Below are 23,892 nucleotides of genomic sequence, written 5' to 3' on the forward strand. Positions count from 1 at the left end.
CCACCTCCACTCTTGACCGTGCTGCCTTCTGGGGTATGTAGTCCGTGGCTGTCCGGACTTCAATTCCCACCGGGCTTCGGGACGAGAACCCGGAAGGGGAGGCTGGAGAGGAGTGAGTAGGGTAAACCCGCGTAGCTGAGGGAGATGCAGCGCGCGGCGATGGTGAGAGCCCAGGCGAGGGCCGGGGGCGCTGGAGAGTCGGGACGGGGGTTCGGGACCGGGTGACGAGGGGGAAGAGGCAGGGGCGAAAGAAGGGGCTGGGCGAGGGGAGATTGCCTGGGGGAGGGGATTGGGAGGAATGGGAGCCGGAGGTAGTAGTAGAAGAATGGTGGCTTGGGGAGGGGTCTTGGAGGTGGGGTGGGAGTGGAGCTTTGGAATTGATTGTAAAGGGGCTCAGAGCTGGGGAAGTGGGCCCCGAGTTGGAAACGGGGCTGGACGTCCAGGTAGAGGCCCTGAAGGTGTCGATTTCGATAGGGTGTTAACCTGTGGCGAGGGTATGAGGATCACGGTTAGGATGAGTGAGGGGGTCTGGAAGCTCCAAGGGACAGGCGAACGGTGGACGCGATGGGATGGGGCCTCTGGATCGGATTGGGGGCAGGAAGGCAAGTTGAGGAGGTGGGAGGGAGAAATCAGTGGTAGGAGAGTGTGGGTTCAGGCTCCAGGACTGAGGGTGGGGTGAGGAGCGTGAAATTAGGGGCGTGGATGTAGTGATAATTTCCCTAGTCCCGCCAGAGACTCCCGGTGAGCTGGACGGGCACAGAACTGTAGGATAATATGGCCAGAAAGGGCCATCCAGACAGGCTTTGCACCCTCACTTCCCCAGTGGAATTTAGAAGAGTGTAGTGGTTTATCCCTATGAGAAGTACAGCATTCACATCCCCTATTCTCCCACCTCTTTGTGCCATGGACAAATCTGTGAGCCTTAGTGCCCTTATCTGTAGTATGGGAACGGCAAGCATGCCTCTGAGAACAGGGTTAAAGGGAGTCATTAAAATCGTTACTATTAATGGGAGATCTGGGCTGTGAAGTTTCAGTCTCAGAGCTGTTGGTGGGAAGTTCTCCGTCCCCGGAATGTGACTGGGTTACAGGTGCTAATGGATTTCCTCCTTTCCAGTCCAGTCCCAGAGGGCGTTTTTTCAAAAGCTGGCACTGATCTGGGCACACACCCCAGCTCAGAAGCATGTAGGGGTTCCCTACTGTGGATTACAGTTAACGCTTATTGTTTTACAAAATGCCTGGCCCTGTCCTTAGCTGTTTGTATGCATTAACTCATTTAATTCTGGTAACACCCCTGAGGGGTAGGTGCTGTTATTTTCTCCATTTTACAGAAAGGAAACAGAAGTGCAGAGAAATTAAGCAACTTTCCCAAGGCTATCCAGCATTAATTGCTAGACTCAGGATTCCGATCTTGGCAGCCTGGCTCAGAATCTGTGCTTTCAGCACTATAATTTAGTCCCCTCTCCATACTGAAATATACAATGTGATGAGTAGAGACAGAGAACAAAGCAGTCTAGAATATTAGTTCTGCCATTTACTTGCTATATGACCTTAGGCAACTCTTTTATATTCATTTATTTATTTAGAGACAGAGTCTACCTCTGTCACCAGTGGTATCATGGCTCATCAGGAGCCTCTGCCTCCTGGGTTCAAGCGATTCTCCTGCCTCAGCCTCCTTGAGTAGCTGGGATTACAGGCTCATGCCACTATGCCTGGCTAATTTTTGCATTTTTAGTAGAAACGGGGCTTCGCCAGTTGGCCAGGCTGGTCTTGAACTCCTGACCTCAAGCCATCCACCCGCTCCGGCCCCCCAGAGTGCTAGGATTATAGGCATGAGCCACCGTGCCCGGCCTATTTTTATTTTTTAAATTTTAATTATTATTTTTTTGAGACAGATTTTCGCTCTTGTTGCCCAGGCTGGAGTGCAATGGCGCGATCTCGGCTCACTGCAACCTCCGCTTCCCGGGTTCAAGCGATTCTCCTCCCTCAGCCTCCTGAGTAGCTGGGATTACAGGCATGCGCCACCATGCCTGGCTAATTTTTGTAGTTTTAGTAGAGACACGGTTTCAGCATGTTGGTCAGGCTGGTCTCAAACTCCCGGCCTCAGGTGATCCATCTGCCTCCCAAAGTGCTGGGATTAACAGGCGTGAGTCACCGCACCTGGCCCTATTTTTATTTTTATGGGTTTTCTGTTCGTTTGTTTTGAGGCGGAGTTTAGTTCTTGTTGCCCAGGCGGAGTGCAATGGTGAGATCTCGGCTCACCCCAACCTGCGCCTCCTGGGTGCTTTGGTTTTCTCGCTTCAGCTTCCCAAGTAGCTGAGATTGCAGGCATGCGCCACTACATCTGGTTAATTTTGTATAGTTAGTAGAGACAGGGTTTCTCCATGTTGGTCAGGCTGGTCTCGAACTCCCAACCTCAGGTATCTGCCTGCCCCAGCCTCCCAAAGTGCTGGAATGACAGGCGTGAGCCACCGCACCCAGCCTTTTTATTTTTTATTTTTTAAATTTTTTTTGAGATGGAGTCTTGCACTCTCACCGAGGCTGGAGTGCAGTGGCGCAATATTGGCTCACTGCAAGCTCTGCCTCCCGGGTTCATGCCATTCTCCTGCCTCAGCCTCCTGAGTAGCTGGGACCACAGGCGCCCACCACCACACCCGGCTAATTTTTTTTGTATTTTTAGTAGAGACAGGGTTTCACTGTGTTAGCCAGGATGGTCTCGATCTCCTGACCTTGTGATCTGCCCGCCTCGGCCTCCCAAAGTGCTGGGATTACAGGCGTTTCCTGTGAGCCACCATGCCCGGCCTGCCTTTTTATTTTTTTAAAGACAGGGTCTCGCTCTGTTGCCTGTCGGGCCGGAATGCAATGGTGCAATCATGACTCACTGCAGCCTCAACCTCCTGGGCTCAGGCAGTCCTCCCACCTCAGCCTCTCAAGTAGCTGGGACTAATTTTTTATTATGCACAGCTAATTTTGTATTTTTATTTTTGTAGAGACACGGGTCTTACTATGTTGCCCAGGCTGGTCTCAAATTCCTGGGCTTAAGGGGTCTTCCTGTTTCAACCTCCAAAAGTGTTGGGATTGCAGGCATGAGCCACCACGCCTGGCCCTGGGCAAGTCTTTTGGGTTCTTCTCACCTATAAAATGGGATCAGTAACCCTAGGAAGGTGAGAGGTTCGGGAAGATAATGCAGTATAGTGGAACTTACTTTGTGAGCCCTTACTCCAATACTTATTGAAGGGCTCAGTACATGTGAGTTGTTATTTTTGAATGTTAGCGGGAAAGAGAAGGCGGTAGAGAGGAACCGAGAGGGAAGATGTCAGGCTGTCTCCTTTCTGTCTTATGTTGTCACCATATCCCTGCCCTCCACCCCTGGGCTCCTAAATCCAATTATGACTTCTGGAGATGGTGCTTACAAACTCAATCCGTGGACCGGGCATGGTGGCTCATGCCTGTAATCCCAACCCGTTGGGAGGCCAACACAGGCAGATGGCCTGAGGCCAAGAGTTCAATCGAGACCAGCCTGGCCAACATAGCAAAACCCCGTCTCCATTAGCCGGGCGTGGTGGCGGACGCCTGTAGTCCCAGCTACTCAGGAGGCTGAGTCAGGAGAATCTCTTGAACCCAGGAGGTGGAGGTTGCATTGAGCCAAGATTGTGCCACTGCACTCCAGCCTGGGCGAAAGAGTGACTCTGTCTCAAAAAAAAAGAAAAAAGAAACTCAGTGTGGCCCCATTCCCATTCCTGTCCCCGCCAATTACCCAGTCTGGCCTTACTCCAGGTGCTTCAGTGAAGAGGAAATATTTCTAACTAGGTTTTTCCTGTTGTTGTTGTTGTTAGTTTGCTTTTGTTCGTTTAACTTTTGGGTCATTAAGGCCTCACTGGGCAGTTTGACAACTTTGTAAATTCACCTTGAAACAGTTTGGTTTATTTATTGTGAGCTTTCTGGGCTTAATTCAGTGACTGTGATAGTAAGCTTATGGTTGAAAACATTGGCTTCAGAGAGGCCCAGGCTCAAATTCCTGCTTCTGTTGCTGTGTGTCCTTAGCCAAGCTGCATTACCACTCTGGGCCTCAGTTTACTTTTCCTTTTTTTTTTTTTTTTTCTGAGACAGAGTCTCACTCTTGTCCAGGCTGGAGTGCAGTAGCATGATCTTGGCTCACTGCAATCTCCAACTCCTGGGTTCAAATGATTCTTCTGCCTCACCCTCCCGCGTAGCTGAGATTACAGGCTTGTGTCACCACGTCTGGCTAATTTTGGTATTTTTAGTAGAGATGGGGTTTCACCATCTTGGCCAGGCTGGTCTCGAACTCCTGACCTCAGGTGATCCACCCGCCTCGACTTCCCTAAGTGCTGGGATTATAGGCGTGAGCCACTGCTCCGACCTCTTTTTTTGTTTTGTTTTGAGCCAGTGTCTCACTTTGTTGCCCTGACTGGCATGTAGGGGCGTGATCTTGGCTCACTGCAACTTCCACCTCCCAGGATCAAGGGATCCTCTGACCTCAGCCTCCCGAGTAGCTGGTACTACAAGTGTGTGCCACCACGCCTGCCTAATTTTTGTAGAGTCAGCGTTTCACCACGTTGCCCAGGCTGATCTTGAACTCCTGACCTCAAGTGATCCACCCACCTTGGCCTCCCAACGTGCTGGGGTTACAGGCATGAGCCCCAGTGCCCAGCTGGCCTCAGTATTCTCATGTAAAAATGGGGCCACATTTAAACTCTGAGCTTCCTGTAAGGAGTTGACGTGGTAACTGATGAGGTGGCATATATAAAATGCCTGGGGTATTTTATGCTCTCATTAAGTGTGAGGTGTTTTTTGTTTTTTTTTTTTTGAGACTCCATCTTGCTTTGTCGCCCAGACTGGAGTGCAGTGGTGCGATCTCGGCTCACTGCAAGCTTCGCCACCCGGGTTCATGCCATTCTCCTGTCTCAGCCGCCCGAGTAGCTGGGTCCACAGGCGCCCGCCACCACGCCTGGCTAAGTTTTTTGTATTTTTTAGTAGAGACGGGATTTCATCGTGTTAGCCAGGATGGTCTCGATCTCCTGACCTTGTCATCCGCCCGCCTTGGCCTCCCAAAGTGCTGGGATTACAGGCGTGAGCCACCGCGTCCGGCCTAAGTGTGAGGTCTTTATGATTCTTTTTCTTTCAAGAAAAGGTATTGAGGCTGGGCAAGGTGGCTCATGCCTATAATCTCAGCACTTTGGGAGGCCAAGGTGGGAGGCTGGGATTAACAGGGTGGCAGGATTAGTAGAACTCAGGAGTTTGAGACCAGCCTGGGCAACACAGGGAAAATTCATCTCTACAAACAAAAAAAAATTTTTTTTTTTTTTAAAGACAGTCTCGCTTTGTTGCCCAGGCTGGAGTGCAGTGGCGCGATCTCAGCTCACTGCAACCTCCGTCTCTCGGGTTCAAGCAGTTCTCCTGCTTCAGCCTCCCAAGTAGCTGGGATTACAGGTGTGCACCTCCATGCCCTGCTAATTTTTGTCTTTTTAGTTGAGACGAGATTTCATCATGTTGGCCAGGCTGGTGCCAAACTCCTAGCCTCAAGTGATTTACCCATCTCAACCTTCCAAAGTGCTAGAATTACAGGCATGAGCCACCTTGCCTGGCCATTTTTTTTTTTAGACAGAGTCTCGCTCTGTCGCCCAGGCTGGAGTGCGGTGGTGCGATCTCAGCTCACCACAGCCTCAACTTCCCGGGCTCAAGTGATCCTCTCACGTCAGCCTCCTGACTAGCTGGGACTACAACTGCATGCCACCATACACAGCTAATTTTTGTATCTTTTTTGTAGAGATGGAGTCTCACTACATTGCCCAGGCTTGTCTTGAACTCCTAGGCTCAAATGATCCGCCTGTCTTGGCCCTCCAAAGTGTTGAAATTACAGGCATAAGCCACTGCACCCAGCCTCAAATAATTTTTTTTTAAAAATTAGGCTTGATGGCATGAGCCTATAGTTCCAGCACCTCTGGAGGCTGAGGTGGGAGGATCACTTGGGCCCAGGAGGTGGAAGCTGCAGTGAGCTCTGATTGTCCCATTGAACTATAGCCTGGGTGACAGAGCTAGACTATCTCAAAAAAAAAAAAAAAAAGCAACAAAAGAAAAAGAAAACAAAGAGAAAAATGGACTTTGGAGTCAGAGTGCCCAGCTTTGAATCTGGAAAATGGGGGTTCATTCCTTAGGTAGTCCGTGTGTTTATTTATTTATTTTTATTTAATTTTTTTTTTTTTTTTTTTTTTTTTTGAGACAGAGTCTCGCTCTGTCGCCCAGGCTGGAGTGCAGTGGCCAGATCTCAGCTCACTGCAAGCTCCGCCTCCCGGGTTTACGCCATTCTCCTGCCTCAGCCTCCGGAGTAGCTGGGACTACAGGCACCCGCCACCTCACCCGGCTAGTTTTTTGTATTTCTTAGTAGACATGGGGTTTCACAGTGTTAGCCAGGATGGTCTCGATCTCCTGACCTCGTGATCCACCCGTCTCGGCCTCCCAAAGTGCTGGGATTACAGGCTTGAGCCACCGCGCCCGGCCTATTTTTATTTAATTTTTTGAGACAAAGTCTGGCTCTGTTGCCCAGGCTGGAGTACAGTGGTACAATCTCAACTCACTGCAACCTCTACCTCCTGGGCTCAAGCCTTCCTCCCACCTCAGCCTTCCAGGTAGCTGGGACTGCAGGCGTGCACCACCATGCCCAGTTAATTTTTTTAAAATTTTTTGTAGAGACAGGGTTTTGCTGTGTTGCCTAGGCTGGTCCTGAACAACGAGACTCAAGCTGTCGACCTGCCCAAACTGCTGGGATTACAGGCGTGAGCCACCACACCTGGCCTACAAGTGTTTTAGTTATGTATTTATTTGTTCATTTATTTTTTGAGACAGGGTCTGGCTCTGTTGACTGGGCTGGAATGCAGTGGCACTATCTTGGCTCACTGTGACTTCCACCTTCTGGGCTTAAGCCATCCTCTCACGTCAGCCTCCAAAATAGCTGGCACTACAGGGGCATGCCACCACACCTGGCTAATTTTTGTAATTTTTGTAGAGATAAAAAATACATCCTGCCAAGGCTGGTCTCAATCTCCTGAGCTCAAGTGATCCACCCGCTGCAGCCTTCCAAAGTGCTAGAATTATAGGGTTGAGCCACCGAGCCCAACCTATTTATTTAGAGACAGAACCTGTCTCTGTCACCCAGGCTGGAGTACAGTGGTGCAATGACAGCTTACTGCAGCCTCAACCTCCTAGCCTCAAGTGATCCTCCTGCCTCAGCCTCCAGAGTAGCTGGGACTGCAGGTGCTTGCCACCATGCCCGGCTAATTAAAAAAAAATTTTTTTGGCCGGGTGCAGTAGCTCACACCTGTGATACCAGCACTTTGGGAGGCCGAGGTGGGCGGATCACAAGGTCAGGAGATCAAGACCATCCTGGCTAACACGGTGAAACCCCATCTCTACTAAAGATACAAAAATTAGCTGGGCATGGTGGCAGGTGCCTGTAGTCCCAGCTACTCGGGAGGCTGAGACAGGAGAATGGCATGAACCCAGGAGAATGGTGTGAACCTAGGAGGCGGAGCTTGCAGTGAGCCGAGATCGCACCACTGCACTCCATCCTGGGCGACAGAGCGAGACTCCGTCTCAAAAACAAAAACAAAAACAGAATTTTGTTGGTGGTGCACAGTGGCCTCATTCCTGTAATCCCAGCACTTTGGGAGGCCGACGTGGGCAGATCTCTTGGGGTCAGGAGCTTGAGACCATCCTGGCCAACATGGTGAAACCCCATCTCTACTAAAAAAACAAAAATTAGCCGGGCACGGTGGCATGCCCTTGTAGTCCCAGCTACTCGAGAGGCTGAAGCACAAGAATAGCTTGAACCCGGGAGGTGGAGGTTGCGGTGAGCTGAGATCGCACCACTACAGTCCAGCCTGGGTGACGAACAGGTTTCCGTCTCCAAGAAAACTAAAAAAAAAAAAATTTTTTTGTAGAGACAGGGTCTTGCTATATTGCCCAGGCTGGTCTCAAACTCCTGGACTCAAGTGATCCTTCCACCTTGGCCTCCCAAAGTGCTGGGATTACAGGCATGAGCCACAGAGCCCAGCCCACAAGTGTTAATAGAGCACTTACCATGTGCCACCGTCTGTATTGGGTGCAGACTCGACCCTGCCATTGGGGAACTCGCTGTTGTCATAATGGTAGGGAAGTTCTGCAGGTATGCGGGCATTTGGGCTCGTTTTCAAGTTTGAGTTTCTCTATTCCTGGTTCATTTTCAGTCCCTTATGTCAGCTTTGCCTGCTTGTCACTGCTTTCATGGATTTTTTAACATTCTGTCTCCGGCCCTCATTGAATTATCCGCAGACCTATTGGTTTGGGAAAAAGTTTCCAGTCCCTCACTTGTCCCCAATCCTATGTGTCACCTCTGTCCACCCTGGGGTGATCTGACACTTTTTTGTTTTCCATTGCCTTCATTTGTTTGTCTTACAGCATTTGTCTGCTTTCCAAGTTGTTTTGCCTTTTCTTAAAATCTTAAATTTGTTTTCAGCCTGTGCTTGTCTGAAGCTTACTCATACAAAATGGTATTTTTACCATCTTTATTTCAAAACCTGTGACATGTACTAGGAAACGAAGAAGAAAATTGTATTTTTTACCACGTTTAATGGTGTATTTCTAACTGCTATGGTAAAACTGTCTTACTCCTAAAAGCACAAGTTTTCTTTTTTCTTCTTCTTCTTTTTTTTTTTTTTGAGACGGAGTCTTGCTCTGTTGCCCAGGCTGGAGTGCAGTGGCGCAATCTCAGCTCACTGCATGCTCCGCCTCCTGGGTTCATGCCATTTTCCTGCCTCAGCCTTCCTAGTAGCTGAGACTATAGGTGCCTGCCACCGCGCCCGGCTAATTTTTTGTATTTTTAGTAGAGACGGGGTTTCACCATGTCAGCCAAGATGGTCTCGATCTCCTGACCTTGTGATCTGCCCGCCTCGGCCTCCCAAAGTGCTGGGATTACAGGTGTGAGCCACTGCGCCCGGCCCTAAAAGCACAAGTTTTCTAAACGGTTTGGTTCGTGGCACCTGCTTGGTGATGCCATCCCTGACCCCTTGATTTATTATTTATTTATTTATTTATTGAGACAGAGTCTCACTCTTTCTCCCAGGCTGGAGTACAGTGGTACCATCAGGGCTCACTGCAGCCTCAACCTCCCGGGCTCAAGCAATCCTCCTGCCTCAGCCCCCTAAGTAGCTGGGATTACAGGCATGTGCCACCTCAACCAGCTAGTACTTTTTGTTTGTTTGTTTGTTTGTTTGTTTTTGACATTTTAGTACAGTTAGACTCTCACTATGTTGCCCAGGCTGGTCTCCAACTCCTAAGCTCAAGCAGTCCTCCTGCCTTCGCCTCCCAAAGTGCTAGGATTGCAGGCCTGAGCCACTGTGCCCAGCTTTTTTTTTTTTTTTTTTTTTTTTTAAAGATAGAGATGAGAGGCTGGGCGCGGTGGCTCACGCCTGTAATCCCAGCTCTCAGGGAGGCAGAGGCGGGAGGATAGCTTGAGCCCAGGAGTTCGAGACCTGCCTGGGTAATATAGCGAGACCCCGTTCTCCACAAAAAGGAAAAAAAAAAAAAAAAAAAAAAGGACAAAAAAAAAAAGATAGAGATGAGTTCTTGCCATGTTGCCCAGGCTGGTCTCGAACTCCTGGGCTCAAGTGATCCATCCTCCTCAGCCTACCAAAGTGCTGTGATTACAGGCATGTGCCACCATGCCTAGCCCCCTTGATTTAGAATCATAACCTCACCCTTCCAAATTCTCCTGACTCTTTTTTTTTTTTTTTTGAGACGGAGTCTCCTCCTCTGTTGCCCTGGGTGGAATGCAATGGCGTGACCTTAGCTCACTGCAACTTCCGCCTCCTGGGTTCAAGCAATTCTTCTGCCTCAGCCTCCCAAGTAGCTGGGATTACAGGCCTGCGCCACCACACCTGGCTAATTTTTTTGTTTGTTTGTCGTTTTGTTTTTGAGATGGAGTTTTGCTCTTGTTGCCCAGGCTAGAGTGCAGTGATGTGATCTCGGCTCACTGCAACCTCCATCTCCCAGGTTCAAGAGATGATTCTCCTGCCCCAGCCTCCCAAGTACCTGGGATTACAGGCATGTGCCACCACGCCCAGCTAATTTTGTATTTTTAGTAGAGATGGGGTTTTGCCATGTTGGTTGGGCTAGTCTCAAACTCCTGACCTCAGGTAGTCCACCTGCCTGAGCATCCTAAAGTGCTGGGATTACAGGAGTGAACCACCGTGCCCAGCCCTGACCCTCCTCTTTTGCTATATTTGTTTCCTCATAATGCTGGCCACCATGATGCTTACTATGTATTTGTTGTCTCCTTTTCCAATTAAGTTTTTTGTTTGTTTATTTTTGAGACTGGGTCTCGTTCTTTCGCCCAGGCCAGAGTACAGCGTCACAGTCTCTGCACTCATTGCAACCTCTGCCTCCCAGGCTCAAGCAATCCTTCCACCTCAGCCCCCTGAGTAGCAGGGACTACAGCATGAGCCACCACGCCTAGCTAATTTTTATTTTTGTGTGTGACTCTTTAGGATCACTTTAACTTCAGAATGGGAAATAAAGAGGGAAGTAGTCTTTGGCTCAGTTAGTGATTTTCAAAGTCTTTTTTTTTTTCAGACGGAGTTTCGCTCTTGTTGGCCAAGCTGGAGTACAATGGCGCGATCTCGGCTCACCGCAACCTCTGCCTCCCAGGTTCAAGCGATTCTCCTGCCTCAGCCTTCCCAAGTAGCTGGGATTACAGGCATGTGCCACCATGCCCGGCTAATTTTGTATTTTTAGTAGAGATGGGGTTTCTCCATGTTGGTCAGGCGGGTCTCGAACTCCCGACCTGTGATCCGACCACCTCGGCCTCCCAAAGTGCTGGGATTACAGGTGTGAGCCACCATGCCCGGCCTCAAAGTCTTTATTAGCTTCCCTTTTTATCTTTGTTTTGTCTTTAAGAGACAGGGTCAGCCGGCACAGTGACTCACGCCTGTAATCCCCAGTACTTTGGGAGGCTGAGGTGGGCAGATCACCTGAGGTCAGGAGTTTGAGACCAGCCTGGCCAACATGGTGAAACCCCGTCTCTACTAAAACTACAAAAAAAAAAAAAAAAAAAAAAAATTTGCCAGGCGTGGTGGCGAGAGCCGGTAATCCCAGCTACTCAGGAGGCTGAGGCAGGAGAATCACTTGAATCCAGGAGGCAGAAGTTGCAGTGAGCCAAGATTGTGCCATTGCACTGCAGCCTGGGCAACAAGAGTGAAACTCCATCTTATAAAAAAAAAAAAAAAAAAAAAAAAGAGCGAGAGAGACAGCGTCTCACTCTGTGGCCCAGGCTGGAGCGCAGTGGTGCAGTCATAGCTCACTGCTGCCTCGCCCTCCTGGGCTAAACTGACCTTCCCACTTCAGCCTCCCAGGTAGCTGGGCCTACAGGCGTGCACCACCGCGCTCGGCTAATTTTGTTTATTTTTTGTAGATAGGGTTTCACCATGTTGCAGGGACTGGTCCCAAGCTCCTAGGCTCAAGTGATCTGCCTGCCTCAGCCTCCCAAAGTGCTAGGATTACAGTTGTGAGCCACTTTTTTGCTTTAATTTTATCTCTTTTTTTGTTTTCAAATAAATTTTTAAGAAGAATTAGTTGGGGCTGGGCGCGGTGGCTCATGCTTGTAATCCCAGCACTTTGGGAGGCCGAGGCAGGCGGATCACGAGGTCAGGAGATGGAGACCATCCTGACTAACACAGTGAAACCCAGTCTGTACTTAAAATACAAAAAATTAGCCGGGCACGGTGGTGGGCGCCTGTAGTCCCAGCTACTTGGGAGGCTGACACAGGAGAATGGCGTGAACCCGGGAGGTGGAGCTTGCAGTGAGCCGAGATTGCACCACTGTACTCCAGCCTGGGCAACAGAGCCAGACTCTATCTCAAAAAAAAAAAAAAAAAAGTGGACTGGGTGTGGTGACTCACGCTTGTGATCCCAGCACCTTGGGAGGCTGAGGTCGGCAAATCACTTGAGGTCAGGATGAGACCAGCCTGGCCAACATGGTGAAACTTCATCTCTACTAAAAATACAAAAAATTAGTTGGGCATAGTGACAGGCGCCTATAATCCCTGCTACTCGGGAGGCTGAGGCAGGAGAATCACTTGAATCGGGGAGGTGGAGGTTGCAGTGAGCCGGGATTGTGCCACTGCACTCTAGACTGGGCTACAGAGGAAGACTCCATCTCAAAAAAATAAATAATTAAAAATGAAAATTGAAAGTGAAGGCTGTGGGTGGTGACTCATGACTTAATCCCAGCACTCTGGGGGGCCAGGGCAGAAGGATTGCTTGAGCCTCGGAGATCAAGACCAGCCTGGGAAACAAAGTGAGACCACATCACTAAAATAATTTTTTACATTGGCTGAGCATGGTGACATGAGCCTGTAGTTCCAGCTACTCGGGAGGCTGAGACAGGAAGATCCGTTGGGCCCAGGAGTGTGAGGCTGCAATGAGGTATGATCATACACTGCACTCCAGCCTGGGCAACAGAGGCAGGCCCTGTCTCTAAGTAAATAAATGAATCAAACACTTGTGGATTACTTAAGGAATGAACCCTCATTTTCCACAGGAGGAAACTGATGTCCAACGGGATCAAGTGACTTACCCTAGGTCACACAGCTGATGAGAGATAAAACCAGGACTCAAAGCTGGGCACTCTGGCTCCAGAGCTGTGTTCAATACATTTTTCGTTTTGTTTTCGTTTTGTTTTGTTTTTTGTTTGAGATGATCTCACTCTGTCACCCAGGCTGGAGTGCAGTGGTGCTGTCACAGCTCAATACAGCTTCAACCTCCTCGGCCACCAAGCCCAACTAATTATTATTATTTTTTTTGTAGACGTAGTCTCACTCTGTCACCCAGGCTAGAGTGCAGTGGGGCAATCTCAGCTCATTGCAGCCTCCGCCTCCTGGGTTCAAGCAATTCTTCTGCCTCCAGCTCGTGAGTAGCTGGGATTACAGGAGCCCGCCATCACATTACAGGCGTGAGCCACCGCGCCCAGCCAGGATGATTGTAGTTTAGACCTTGAGCTCTAGAATCAGCTGATCTTTGATTCTAAGTTCTGACTTGGTTTGGTTGCTCCTGCCTATAGTCCCAGCACTTGGGGAGGTCAGGGTGGAGGATTGCTTGAGCTCAAGAGTTCAAGACTGGCCTAGGCAACATACTGAGACCTCATCTGTACAAAAAAATGTAAAAATTAGCTGGGCGTGGTGGTACACACCTGTGGTTTCAGCTCCTCAAAAGGCTGGGATAGGCTGGGCACAGCGGCTCACATCTGTAATCCTAGCACTTTGGGAGGCTGAGACAGGTGGATCACTTGAGGTCAGGAGTTCAAGACCAGCCTGACCAACATGGTGAAACCCTGTCTCTACTAAAAATACAAATATTAGGCCGGGCACAGTGGCTCACACCTGTAATCTCAACACTTTGGGAGGCCAAGGTGAGTGGATCATCTGAGGTCAGGAGTTCGAGACCAGCCTGGCCAACATGGTGAAACCCCATCTCTACTAAAAATAAAAAAATTAGGCGAGGCCCGGTGGCTCATGCCTGTAATCTCAGCACTTTGGGAGGCCAAGGCAGGCGGATCACGAGGTCAGGAGATCAAGACCATCCTGGCTAACACGGTGAAACCCCATCTCTACTAAAAATACAAAAATTAGCCTGGTCTGGTGGCGGGCGCCTGTAGTCCCAACTACTTGGGAGGCTGAGGCAGGAGAATGGCGTGAACCTGGGAGGCGGAGCTTGCAGTGAGCCAAGATAGGGCCACTGCACTTTAGCCTGGGCGACAAAGCGAGACTCTGTCTCTAAATAAATAAATAAATAATAAATTAAAAAATAAAACAATTAGCTGGACATGATGGCACATGCCTGTAGTCCCAGCTACTTGGGAGGCTGAGGCAAACAAATCGCTTGAACCGGGAGGCAGAGGTTGTAGTGATTGCAGTGAGCTGAGATCGCACCATTGCAGTCCAGCCTGGGCAACAGAGCAAGAGTCCGTCTAAAAAAAAAATAAAAAAGAGGGCAGCTGAGATGGGAGGATCACTTGAGTCCAGGAGATTGAGGCCGCGATGAGGCGAGATTGTACTCCAGCCTGGGTGACAGTGAGACCGTCTCAGAAAACAACAAAAAACAAAACACAAAAGAGTTCTGCCACAAAGCTCTAAATGAGGGCAATTACTTAGCCATTCTCTGCCTCAGTTTCCTAGTCTTTAACACGAAATTAAAAATAGGAGATAGAGGCTGGGTGCGGTGGCTCACGCCTATAATCCCAGCACTTTGGGAGGCTGAGGCGGGCGGATCACGAGGTCAGGAGATCGAGACCATCCTGGCTAACATGGTGAAATCCCATCTCTACTAAAAATGGAAAACTTTAGCCTGGCATGGTGGCACGCGCCTGTAGTCCCAGCTACATGGGAGGCTGAGGCAGGAGAATAGGTTGAACGTGGGAGGCGGAGGTTGCAGTGAGCTGAGATTGCGCCCCTGCACTCCAGCCTGGGCGACAGAGCGAGACTCTCTCAAAAAAAAAAAAAAAAAGATGGAAGAATCAAACAAGTTCATATTTGTAGAGTGCTCGAGTATTTGTAGAGTGCTCAAGTATTGACTGCTGTTGTGATGATCATTTTCTAATATATTCATGTTGGTTCTGACTGTTTATTTGGATGTCTGACCCCTTTCCCATGAGCCATTCATGGGGAGCTCAGTGTCACCTGTGTGTTCCAGCACCCAACAGTGGCCAACATGCAGGACCACAGTGAATGTCAGGGACAAGTTTTTGCAAATGCTCCATGTATGCTAGGGATGTAAATATGTGGATTATTTAATTGTTGAGGGCATTTGACCAAGGGTGTAAAATGCGTGGTTCAGGTTCTTACTAATTTTCCCAAGCAGTCTTTTCTTAGAAATATGTTAAGGTTTCCCATATCAGTTGTGGATTTAACAAACTTTCCCTTGTCGTTTTGTAAGTTTATGGCTGTCATGTGTAGAGATGGTCGTTTTTTGCTTTATCTAGTTGGAGGCCATAGTATTTGGATCATGTATGTTGAGAACTTTTGTGTATAATGGGCCACTTCTACCTCCCTCCCCCAGCCCTAGGTACTCATGTAGAGAAATAAATAATGGGTCATTTTGTTTTGTCATCATCCATTGCTTTTGTCAGTTTTTTATTTTATTTATTTTTAATTTAATTTAAGACAGTCTCGTGCTGTCACCCAGAGTGGAGTGCAATGGCCCCGATCTCAGCTCACTGCATCCTCTACCTTCTGGGCTCAAGGAATCCTCCCACATTAGCCTCCTGAGTACCTGGGACTACAGGTACGTGCCACTACACCCTGCTAATTTGTGTATATTTTGTAGCAATGGGGTTTCACCATGTTGCCCAGGCTGGTCACAGACTCCTGAGCTCACGGGATCTTCCCACCTCAGCCTCCCAAAAGTGCTGGGATTACAGGTATGAGCCACCGCACATGGCCAAGTTTGTTTTTTTTTTTTTTTTAAAGGGGTAATGTTACTCCTCTACTTGTCTCTTGGTTCGTGTTTTCCCAACCAGTTTTTTGCCATCTTTTGATTTTCCATATTTTTGGTTCACAGTGTTTTACAATGAATAGATTTTCATGGAGTAGTTACTGAAGGCTGACCTAGTGTAGGGCCTTATGCTGGGCTCAGTGTGGGGGGAGTTAGAAGATCCTGCCTCAGGCCCTTCTCCCCTTCCTGCCCCAACCTCCACAGGAGGATCATAGTTGGGGAGAGAGACCCACCCAAGACGATGACCCAGAGTGGCCAGGGAAGAGGGAACCCAGAGGTCCTCTCTGGGCAGGTGGGTGATTTCCAGGAAGGGAGTTGGGGAAGGCCTCTCCATTAAAACTGCATTTGAACACAGACCTGAATGCAGTAAGGAATTGAGCCTTGCAGAGCGTGAATGTATTGCTGTTGGTGGGAACAGCAAACGCAGAGACCAGGGAAGGCAAGAGCCGGGTGACTGTGAGGAATAGATAGCAAAGAGCCCACCGCATGGACGCCCTGGGTGAAGCCTGACCTGGCCTAGGGGGATTGGGGGTGTCAGCTTCCTGGAGGAGGGGTGGTCAAGCTGAAACCCCAGGGAATATATAGTGAAACAGTAGGGCACACTGACTGGGAAATCAGATTCCCTGGCTTCATATCCCTGCTCCAGCTCACACCCCAGCTCTGTGACCTTGTGGTCAGGAGATCTGCCCTGCGTGTTTCTTCATCCATACCATGGAAACCATCACTGCTACCGGGGATCAGATGGGGCCTGAGTATTCTATGTATGCCAGATCAGGTGCCCACTAGGGTGCACTGGGGTATTGCCTGCGGGGCGGAGGAGTGGGGAGGGATGCCACTGGACAGGTGGGGTACCTGGGTGTTCTCCAGAGGGCACTGGGGAGCCATGGCAGGTTCTCACCAGGATAGGGACGGGTTCAGGTTTATAGGATTGTGCTTTAACAGGACTTTCCTGGCTGCTCTTTTGTATTAAGCGAGGCAGGCTTGGGGCGCCCGTTTGGAAAGGATGGACTGGCAGCTCTGAATGGCTACACGGCTTGAGCCTTGAATGCCAGGCCCAGAGGCTTGATTTCTGTTGCCGTGGGAACCTTCGAAGGGTTCTGTCCATTTGTTTTTCAGGGTGGGGCTATCCCAATGCCAAATTCCCCCCGCGGAAATCCTCAGCACCCCACCTCCCGCTCCTCATAGTTCCCAACTAAAGCTGGATACTCTGATCTCTCCGCCTGCTTCCTTCCGCCTTGGTGTTCTTAATCCCCGGGCTGCCTGGCCCTTTAAATCTCAATCGTCAATCAGGGCTTCTGTTCGAGGGAACGTGGTGTAATAAGCCTCCCCTGGAGTGCCGTGGCCTTTGCCCTGACCTTGTTCCGTTTAGCTGGACGTTGGGAGTTGTTCCACGCTCCCTTGCATCCGGCTGTGTCTACCCCACCACCCACTCCCGTCACCTCTCGCCTACTCCTCCCTATTTCGAAGTTGGGTCCCTTCGCCAAGGCCTGCCTTATATGGGCACGGCCCCGAATGGCGGCCGCTCATTGGCTGAGGGCGTCACGCGCGCGTCTGTCAACAAAGGGGCGGAGGGAAGCTAGTTGCTCCCCTGCCCGCGCGGTGGCCGGAGGGAAGGAGCGAGGGGGCGGGCCCTCTTACCTTTCGCGCGCATGCGTGTGGGCTGCAGCCTTCTCCCGCCGCCTGGGGGGGCTGCGGGTGAGGGCTCTTTGGGGTCGTGTATAGGTTTCGAGGGTCACCTGAGGGGTTTAGAAGGTTTCTTTGGCGGGGCGGTTACAAGATTTGGGGGTTCCCTTTGCATTGCAAAATGTTCTGGGGCTTGGGGAAGTTTTAACGTGGGTTCAAGGGATACTTTTGGGGTTCCTTTGCGCCTATGGGGCACCTTGGAGTTTGGGTTCGTTTGTAATGCGGAAGGTTCGGTTGTGTTCTCGGGATCAGGTTCCCTTTGTGTTTTGGAGTGTTTGTTGGGCATAGGATTTGGGGAGCTCCGGGAGAGACGGAAGCAAAGAGCCCGAGAGTACCAGTTCTAGAGCTGGAATGTCTGGGCTTGCATCTTGACTTCCTACCTGTCTGAACTCGGACAGGAGATTTCATCTGTGTCTCATCGGGAACTAGGCATTGATAACACTACCTGCTTCCTAGGGACCGAGGAGGATTAGCAGGAATTGTTAGCGCAGTACCTAACAAGCTCGCAGCGAGTGTGCAGTAAGCACATGTCTGCTATTGTAACATTTGTGAGGTGTCTTTGGGTTGTTTTTTTTTTGGCTTTGTGAAACATTTTTAAGGTTTAAGATTCATCTTAAAGTGTTAGGGAGCTTTTGTGTTTTCAAAGAGTTCGTCTGCTGTTGGAGGGCTTCTAGTAGAATTAGAAGATAATGGAGGAGGGTTGGGGGGAGTATAGGATTCCGGGAGAGTGGTTGTTTATGACATAGGTTGGGGAATTGCTGTGTTGGGATCTGTGAGAGATTGAGATTCGGCCCTTCAGTACCGGCGAGGATATTTTTAGGTTCGGTGGTTTAAAGTAGTATTTGGAAGGTTTTCGATATTTGGGGGAGGACATTGAGATGCTGGAGGTAAGGTTGGAACTGATTAGGGGACTTGAGTGGGTGGCCAAGTTGTAGCAGGATGGCATCTGTAGAGACTGGGTTTTGCTGTGTTAGCCTGCCTCTCTGGGCAGTTGGATATACAGGTCAAGTACCGCTTACCTGAAAAGCTTGGGACCAAAAGTGTTTCGGATTTTGGATTTCTTCGGATTTCGAGTATTTGCATTATACTTACCAGTTGATATGCCAAGTCTGAAAATCTGAAATACTCCAATGAGCATATCCTATCAGTGTCATCTTGGCACTCAAAAAGTTCTGAATTTGGGAGCATTTTGGATTTTCAGATTTGAGATACTCAACATGTATGTTAATTGGTGGTTGGTAAACAGCCATCTATATGTTTTGGAGGCTATGGAGTGATGTTTTTAACACTGAACTGAGAGTACAGCAGGGACTGTAAGTATTTGAGGCGTAGGTGGGATTGGGGATTATGGAGGGGAGATAAAGATTCTTGACACGGGGTTTCTCTGTGTTTACTGGTACCTGTGAGTGCTCGGAGGCTGTCTGGATTTTGCTTTGTTTTGTTTACCTTTTTTTTTTTTTGAGACGGAATTTCGCTCTTGTCACTCAGGCTGGAGTGCAATGGCAAGATCTCAGCTCACCACAACCTCCGCCTCCCGGTTCAAGCTATTCTCCTGCTTCAGCCTCCTGAGTAGCTGGGACTACAGGCTCGCACCACCACGCCTGGCTAATTTTTGTATTTTTAGTAGAGATGGGGTTTTGCCATGTTAGTCAGGCTGATCTCAAATTCTGACCTCAGGTGATCCGCCTGCCTGGGCCTCCCGAAGTACTGGGATTACAGGTGTGAGCCACCGCGCCTGGCCTGGAATTGCTTGAATTTAGAGGGACAGTCTGTACTGCAGGAGTTGGCAAACTTTTTCCATAAAGAGCCAGATAATGGGTATTTTAAGCTTTGCAGGCCATGTGGTCTTTGTTCTGCTGTTCAGCTCTGCTGTTGAAGATGAAAGCATCCATAAACAAATGAGCATGTTTCAATAAAACTTTATTTACAAAGACAGCGAGCTGGATTTGGCTTCTGGGCCATCGTTTGCTGACCTCTCTGGCCTGTAGGCATGTGGAAGTTTCAAGGTTTAAAGGGTCATTTTGGTTTTGAGCTGTCTGGAGGGAGATGAGCCAGAGAAAGATTGAGGCATATGTTACTTAGTAGGTTCAAACTGCAATGAAAGTGATCATATCGGAGTCATGTGCAAGATTGCCTCCAGATTAGATCACTCACATCAAGTCATTCCAAAATAAAATAGTCATTATTAACAGAGCCCTAAATTGAAGAGTCCAGAAACCAAGTTGAGAGCCTCTTTTTGCTCCGGACCCACTGGAATCTTAGCTATGTCACCCTTCCCCACTCTGAGCTTCTGTTTATCTGTGTGCAGCTTGAGGAGAAAGCTAGGCTAGAACAGCACCCCCCGCCCCGTTTTTTGTTTTTCTTTTTTTCTGAGATGGGTTCTCTCTCAGTCAACCAGGCTGGAATGCAGTGGTATGATCACAGCATCACAGCTCACTGCAGCCTGGGCCTCCTGGGCGCAAGTGATCCTCCCACCTCAGCCTCCCAAGTAGCTGGGACTACAGGTGCGCCCCACCCCCCCGGCTAATTTCTGTCTCTTTTTTGGTAGAGATGGCTTTTGCCCAGGCTGGTCTCAAACTCCTGGGCTCAAGCAATCTGCCCACCTCGGCCTCCCAAAGTGCTGAGATTACAGGCACAAGCCACCACACCTGGTTTTGCTCTCTCTTTTTTAGAGGGTCTCACTCTGTCACCTAGGTTGGAGTGCAGTGATGCCATCATTGCTCCCTGCAGCCTGGAACTCCCAGGCTCTAGAACAGGCCCTCTTACTCCACAGGTCTATGGTTGCGCTTCAGGGAATTACCTGTACTGTCTTTTCAAGGGTGTGCATTTTTCTGACTGAGGACACACAGCTTTAATAAATTCTCATTAAGCCCCGACTTGAAAAAAAAAGAAAAGCCGATTTCTTAAGTGCTTGTCTGAATCTGACCTCAGATTTTCTTCTGCCTCCCAGCCCATCTCATTGCTCTCTCTCTGGGTTTAAGCAGCCATAGCTGTGGGTGGGGCTGGGAATTTCTGTCTTTTCAGGGACGAGCTACTGAGTGAGCAAATAGAAAAAGGACCTTGTCTGTCAGTGGTCCTTTCACTTAAGTGTAAAAGTTATGGCAGTGTAAAGGCCTCTGGATTGTGGGCGAAGGCAGTTGGGCAGTGGGGTAGGATCTATGGGGTTGGAGCACGCTGCCAGTTAGGGTCCCACTCTGCAAGTTAAAAGGGTATCTCTCATCCCCTCTGCAACCCTTTGCTCACCTGAGCAAGGCAGTGGGAATAAAGTTCTTTTTTTTTTTTTTGAGATGGAGTTTCGTACTTGTTGCCCAGGCTGGAGTGTAATGGCGCCATGTCGGCTCACTGCAACCTCCGCCTCCCAGATTCAAGCGATTCTCGTGCCTCGGCCTCCCGAGTAGCTGGGATTACAGGCGTGAACCATCACGCTCAGCACAGTTTTGTATTTTTAGTAGAGATGGGGTTTCACTATGTTGGCCAGGCTGGTCTCAAACTCCTGACCTCAGGTGATCTGCTCGCCTCAGCCTCCCAGAGTGCTGGGATTACAGGTGTGAGCCACCGCTTCTAGCCAGGAATAGAGTTTTGATGGTCTGGTTTGGTCTGAGGAGAGGTGGAGGTTGGGGTGGTCCTGGCAAGAAAGGCTGTCCCCCTAGCTCCCCAACCTCCTCTTCCTGTCTCCAGGTGGCATGTGGAGCCTCCCACCACCACCTAGGTCCTGAGATGTGGTGAAGCCCAGCCCGTCTGCCGTCATCCCCCAGCATGGACCGCGGAAGCCTCCTGCCCTTCCAGCTATGGTGCCCCCGGCCCTTTGGCACCTACTCACAGAACCAGCCGCGCCCGCCTTCTGCGGCCCTCAAGCCATCAGCCTGCCCTGAGCCTGGCGGCGGGGCCGAGCCAGACCATGGGCCTGCCCACTCAGAGAACACACCACCTGCCTTGGCCACCGAGGTCCCTGCCTCCCAGCCGGCTCCACTCCTCTCAGCAGCAGCTGCTGGTGATGAGGGTCGAGTCCTCCTGGACACCTGGTATGTCATCAAGCCCGGGAATACAAAGGAGAAGGTGGCCTTCTTTGTGGCCCACCAGTGTGGTGGGGGCAGCCGGGCCAGCTCCATGAAGGTCAAGGGGCACTGGGGCAGTGATAGCTCCAAGGCCAAGCGGAGGAGGCGCTGTCTTGACCCCACCAAAGCTCCTCCTGACCCAGGGGGCCGAGAGGGCCCGGCCGCCTCTGAGGAGGGCCCTGCCTCAGCCGGTGAGGACGTGGACCTGCTCTCTGTGGCCGAGATGGTGGCCCTCGTGGAACAGCGGGCGGCCCTGGCCCTGCAGAGCTACCCACGACCGGCCACCCCAGCGCCTGTAGTTTTTGTGTCCGCGGAGCAGGGTGGACCGGCCAAGGGGGTGGGGTCTGAACGGCGGTCCGGTGGAGGGGACTGCAGCCGTGTAGCGGAGGCCGTGGCCCACTTTGAGGCGCAGAGGGACAGCCCTCCCACCAAGGGCCTCCGCAAGGAAGAGCGACCCGGGCCAGGCCCTGGGGAGGTGCGCATCGCCTTCCGCATCTCCAATGGCCGGGAGCCCCGTGCACCAGACAGCGGCCTGCCCACTGGGGGCGGGGGCAGGCCTGGTTGTGCCTACCCTGGCAGCCCAGGTCCTGGGGCCCGAGCCAAGGACAAGATCACATGTGACTTATACCAGCTCATCAGCCCCTCGCGGGATGCCCTCCCCAGCAACGTGGAGTTCCTGCTGGCCAGGGCGGATGAGGCCAGCGAGGGTGAGAGCCCGGCGCCCGCCAGGCCTGAGGACACTCCCCCGGCGCCCCCTCCGCCCCCTGCCCGGGACTGCGGAGCGTCAGGCTTCCACGTGGACGTTGTGGTGACGGGCGTGGTAGATGAGTGCATCTTCTTTGGCAAGGATGGCACCAAGAACGTGAAGGAGGAGACTGTGTGCCTGACGGTCAGCCCAGAGGAGCCGCCGCCTCCGGGCCAGCTCTTCTTTCTCCAGAACCGCGGGCCGGACGGGCCCCCGGAGCCACCCCCAGCAGACTCCCCGGCCACCGCGCCCGGCCCAGACGATGCCGAGGGCACGGCGGACACCTCCCTGTGTCGCCTGTACAGGCACGTGTCGCACGACTTCCTAGAGATCCGCTTCAAGATTCAGCGGCTGCTGGAGCCGCGACAGTACATGCTGCTGCTGCCAGAGCACGTGCTGGTCAAGATCTTCAGCTTCCTGCCCACGCGCGCGCTGGCCGCCCTCAAGTGCACCTGCCACCACTTCAAGGGCATCATCGAGGCATTCGGCGTACGGGCCACAGACTCGCGCTGGAGCCGAGACCCGCTCTACCGCGATGACCCGTGCAAGCAGTGCCGCAAGAGATACGAGAAGGGCGACGTGTCGCTCTGCCGCTGGCACCCCAAGCCCTACCACCATGACCTGCCTTACGGACGTTCCTACTGGATGTGCTGCCGCCGAGCCGACCGCGAGACGCCCGGCTGCCGCCTGGGCCTCCACGATAACAACTGGGTGCTGCCCTGCAATGGGCCGGGCGGAGGCCGGGCAGGCCGGGAGGAGGGGAGGTGAAGCCGGGGGAGGGGGGGGGGAGAGCCCACCCCGCCCACCCCTCCCCTCTCCCCCGGGAGCCGAGAGTCCGGACTGGGCCGCCTGCCCATTCCCCCACTCCAGACAGCATTGATCCCCCACTGGAACTGAGCTGGGGTTCAGCAGGGGTGACCCAGGAAGGCACTCTGCTTGATCCTGTTGATTTTCTACTCTTCAGAACCAGGGCCGTGGACCCTCTGAGAAGGGTGTTTTTTTTATCAGCATCTCACTTTATTCTCCATTCAGCCCCAACCCCCTTCCCTGCCACGCTCTCCACCCCAGGGACCCACCAGCAGGGAGCAGACGGCAGCTAATTTTGGTATCACGTAAGGGTTCCCCCATTGTGGCCCCCATCTTCTCCCTCGCCCCAATTCTTTCTCGCTGGAGCTGTTATTTCCCAAGAGGCTGCATCGCCCAAGGTTGGCACCTCTCCTAACCTGCCACACCACCACTCTCACCTCTCTAGGAATTGGGGGCTATCAGGTCACAGGTGGGAGCTGGCATTTTTTCATGACAGTTCGCCATTTCTGGATGGTTTGCCTATTAAAGAAGTGAGGGGAAAATAACTGTTTTCTCCTTAACCTCAAGCTACCAGTCTCTCCTCTTCCCCATAGAGGAAGAGGGGGGCAAAAAAAAAAAAAAAAAAAAAAAAGCTGAAGTATAAAAATCCTCGTCGTCCCGTTATTATTTAAGCTACTGCCATCAACCCCACCCCCATGAAGCTGTGAAGCCCTTTGCCTCGCTTTTGACAGCGTGGGGGGGCCCCGTGGGCAGGGACTTCGGATTTGCATTTCTGGGTTGTTTTTCCTTCCACTCTGGGCTCTCATTCAGGCATTGGGGTCTCCTCACCCTGGCCACATGTTTCTTTAAGAATCCTTTGGTCAACCAAGACCTTGATTTTTCAGGCATTTTGGTCTGGGGTATTTTTGTTTGTTCTCTCTGTTTTTTGTTTTTTTCTTTCCATCATTGTGGTTCTGGAAGCTTCTAGCGTGTGGCATCTGACCAATTTTGAATTGGTCCTTTCTATAAAATCAATATTTATAAGGCTGTGCGCAGACTGGTTTGTGTGTTGTGAAGGGAGGGTTT

At 51.1% G+C, this 23,892-nt stretch overlaps 1 protein-coding gene across 1 annotated transcript; it reads left to right on the forward strand.

The window, feature by feature from the left end:
- FBXO46 (F-box protein 46) lies at positions 1-23,853 on the forward strand. Its single transcript, XM_003915735.4, has 2 exons — positions 1-162; positions 20,899-23,853. The coding sequence occupies exon 2, from the start codon at positions 20,977-20,979 to the stop codon at positions 22,786-22,788; it is 1,812 nt and encodes a 603-aa protein (XP_003915784.1). The 5' UTR covers positions 1-162; positions 20,899-20,976; the 3' UTR covers positions 22,789-23,853.
- The last annotated feature ends 39 nt before the right edge of the window (positions 23,854-23,892 follow it).

Source organism: Papio anubis, chromosome 20 (genome assembly GCF_008728515.1).
Source record: "Papio anubis isolate 15944 chromosome 20, Panubis1.0, whole genome shotgun sequence".
NCBI lineage: Eukaryota > Metazoa > Chordata > Mammalia > Primates > Cercopithecidae > Papio > Papio anubis.

What these genes read in the sequence shown, in the direction of transcription:
- FBXO46 (XM_003915735.4), top strand. Translation starts at nt 20,977, where the DNA reads ATGGACCGCGGAAGCCTCCTGCCCTTCCAGCTATGGTGCCCCCGGCCC.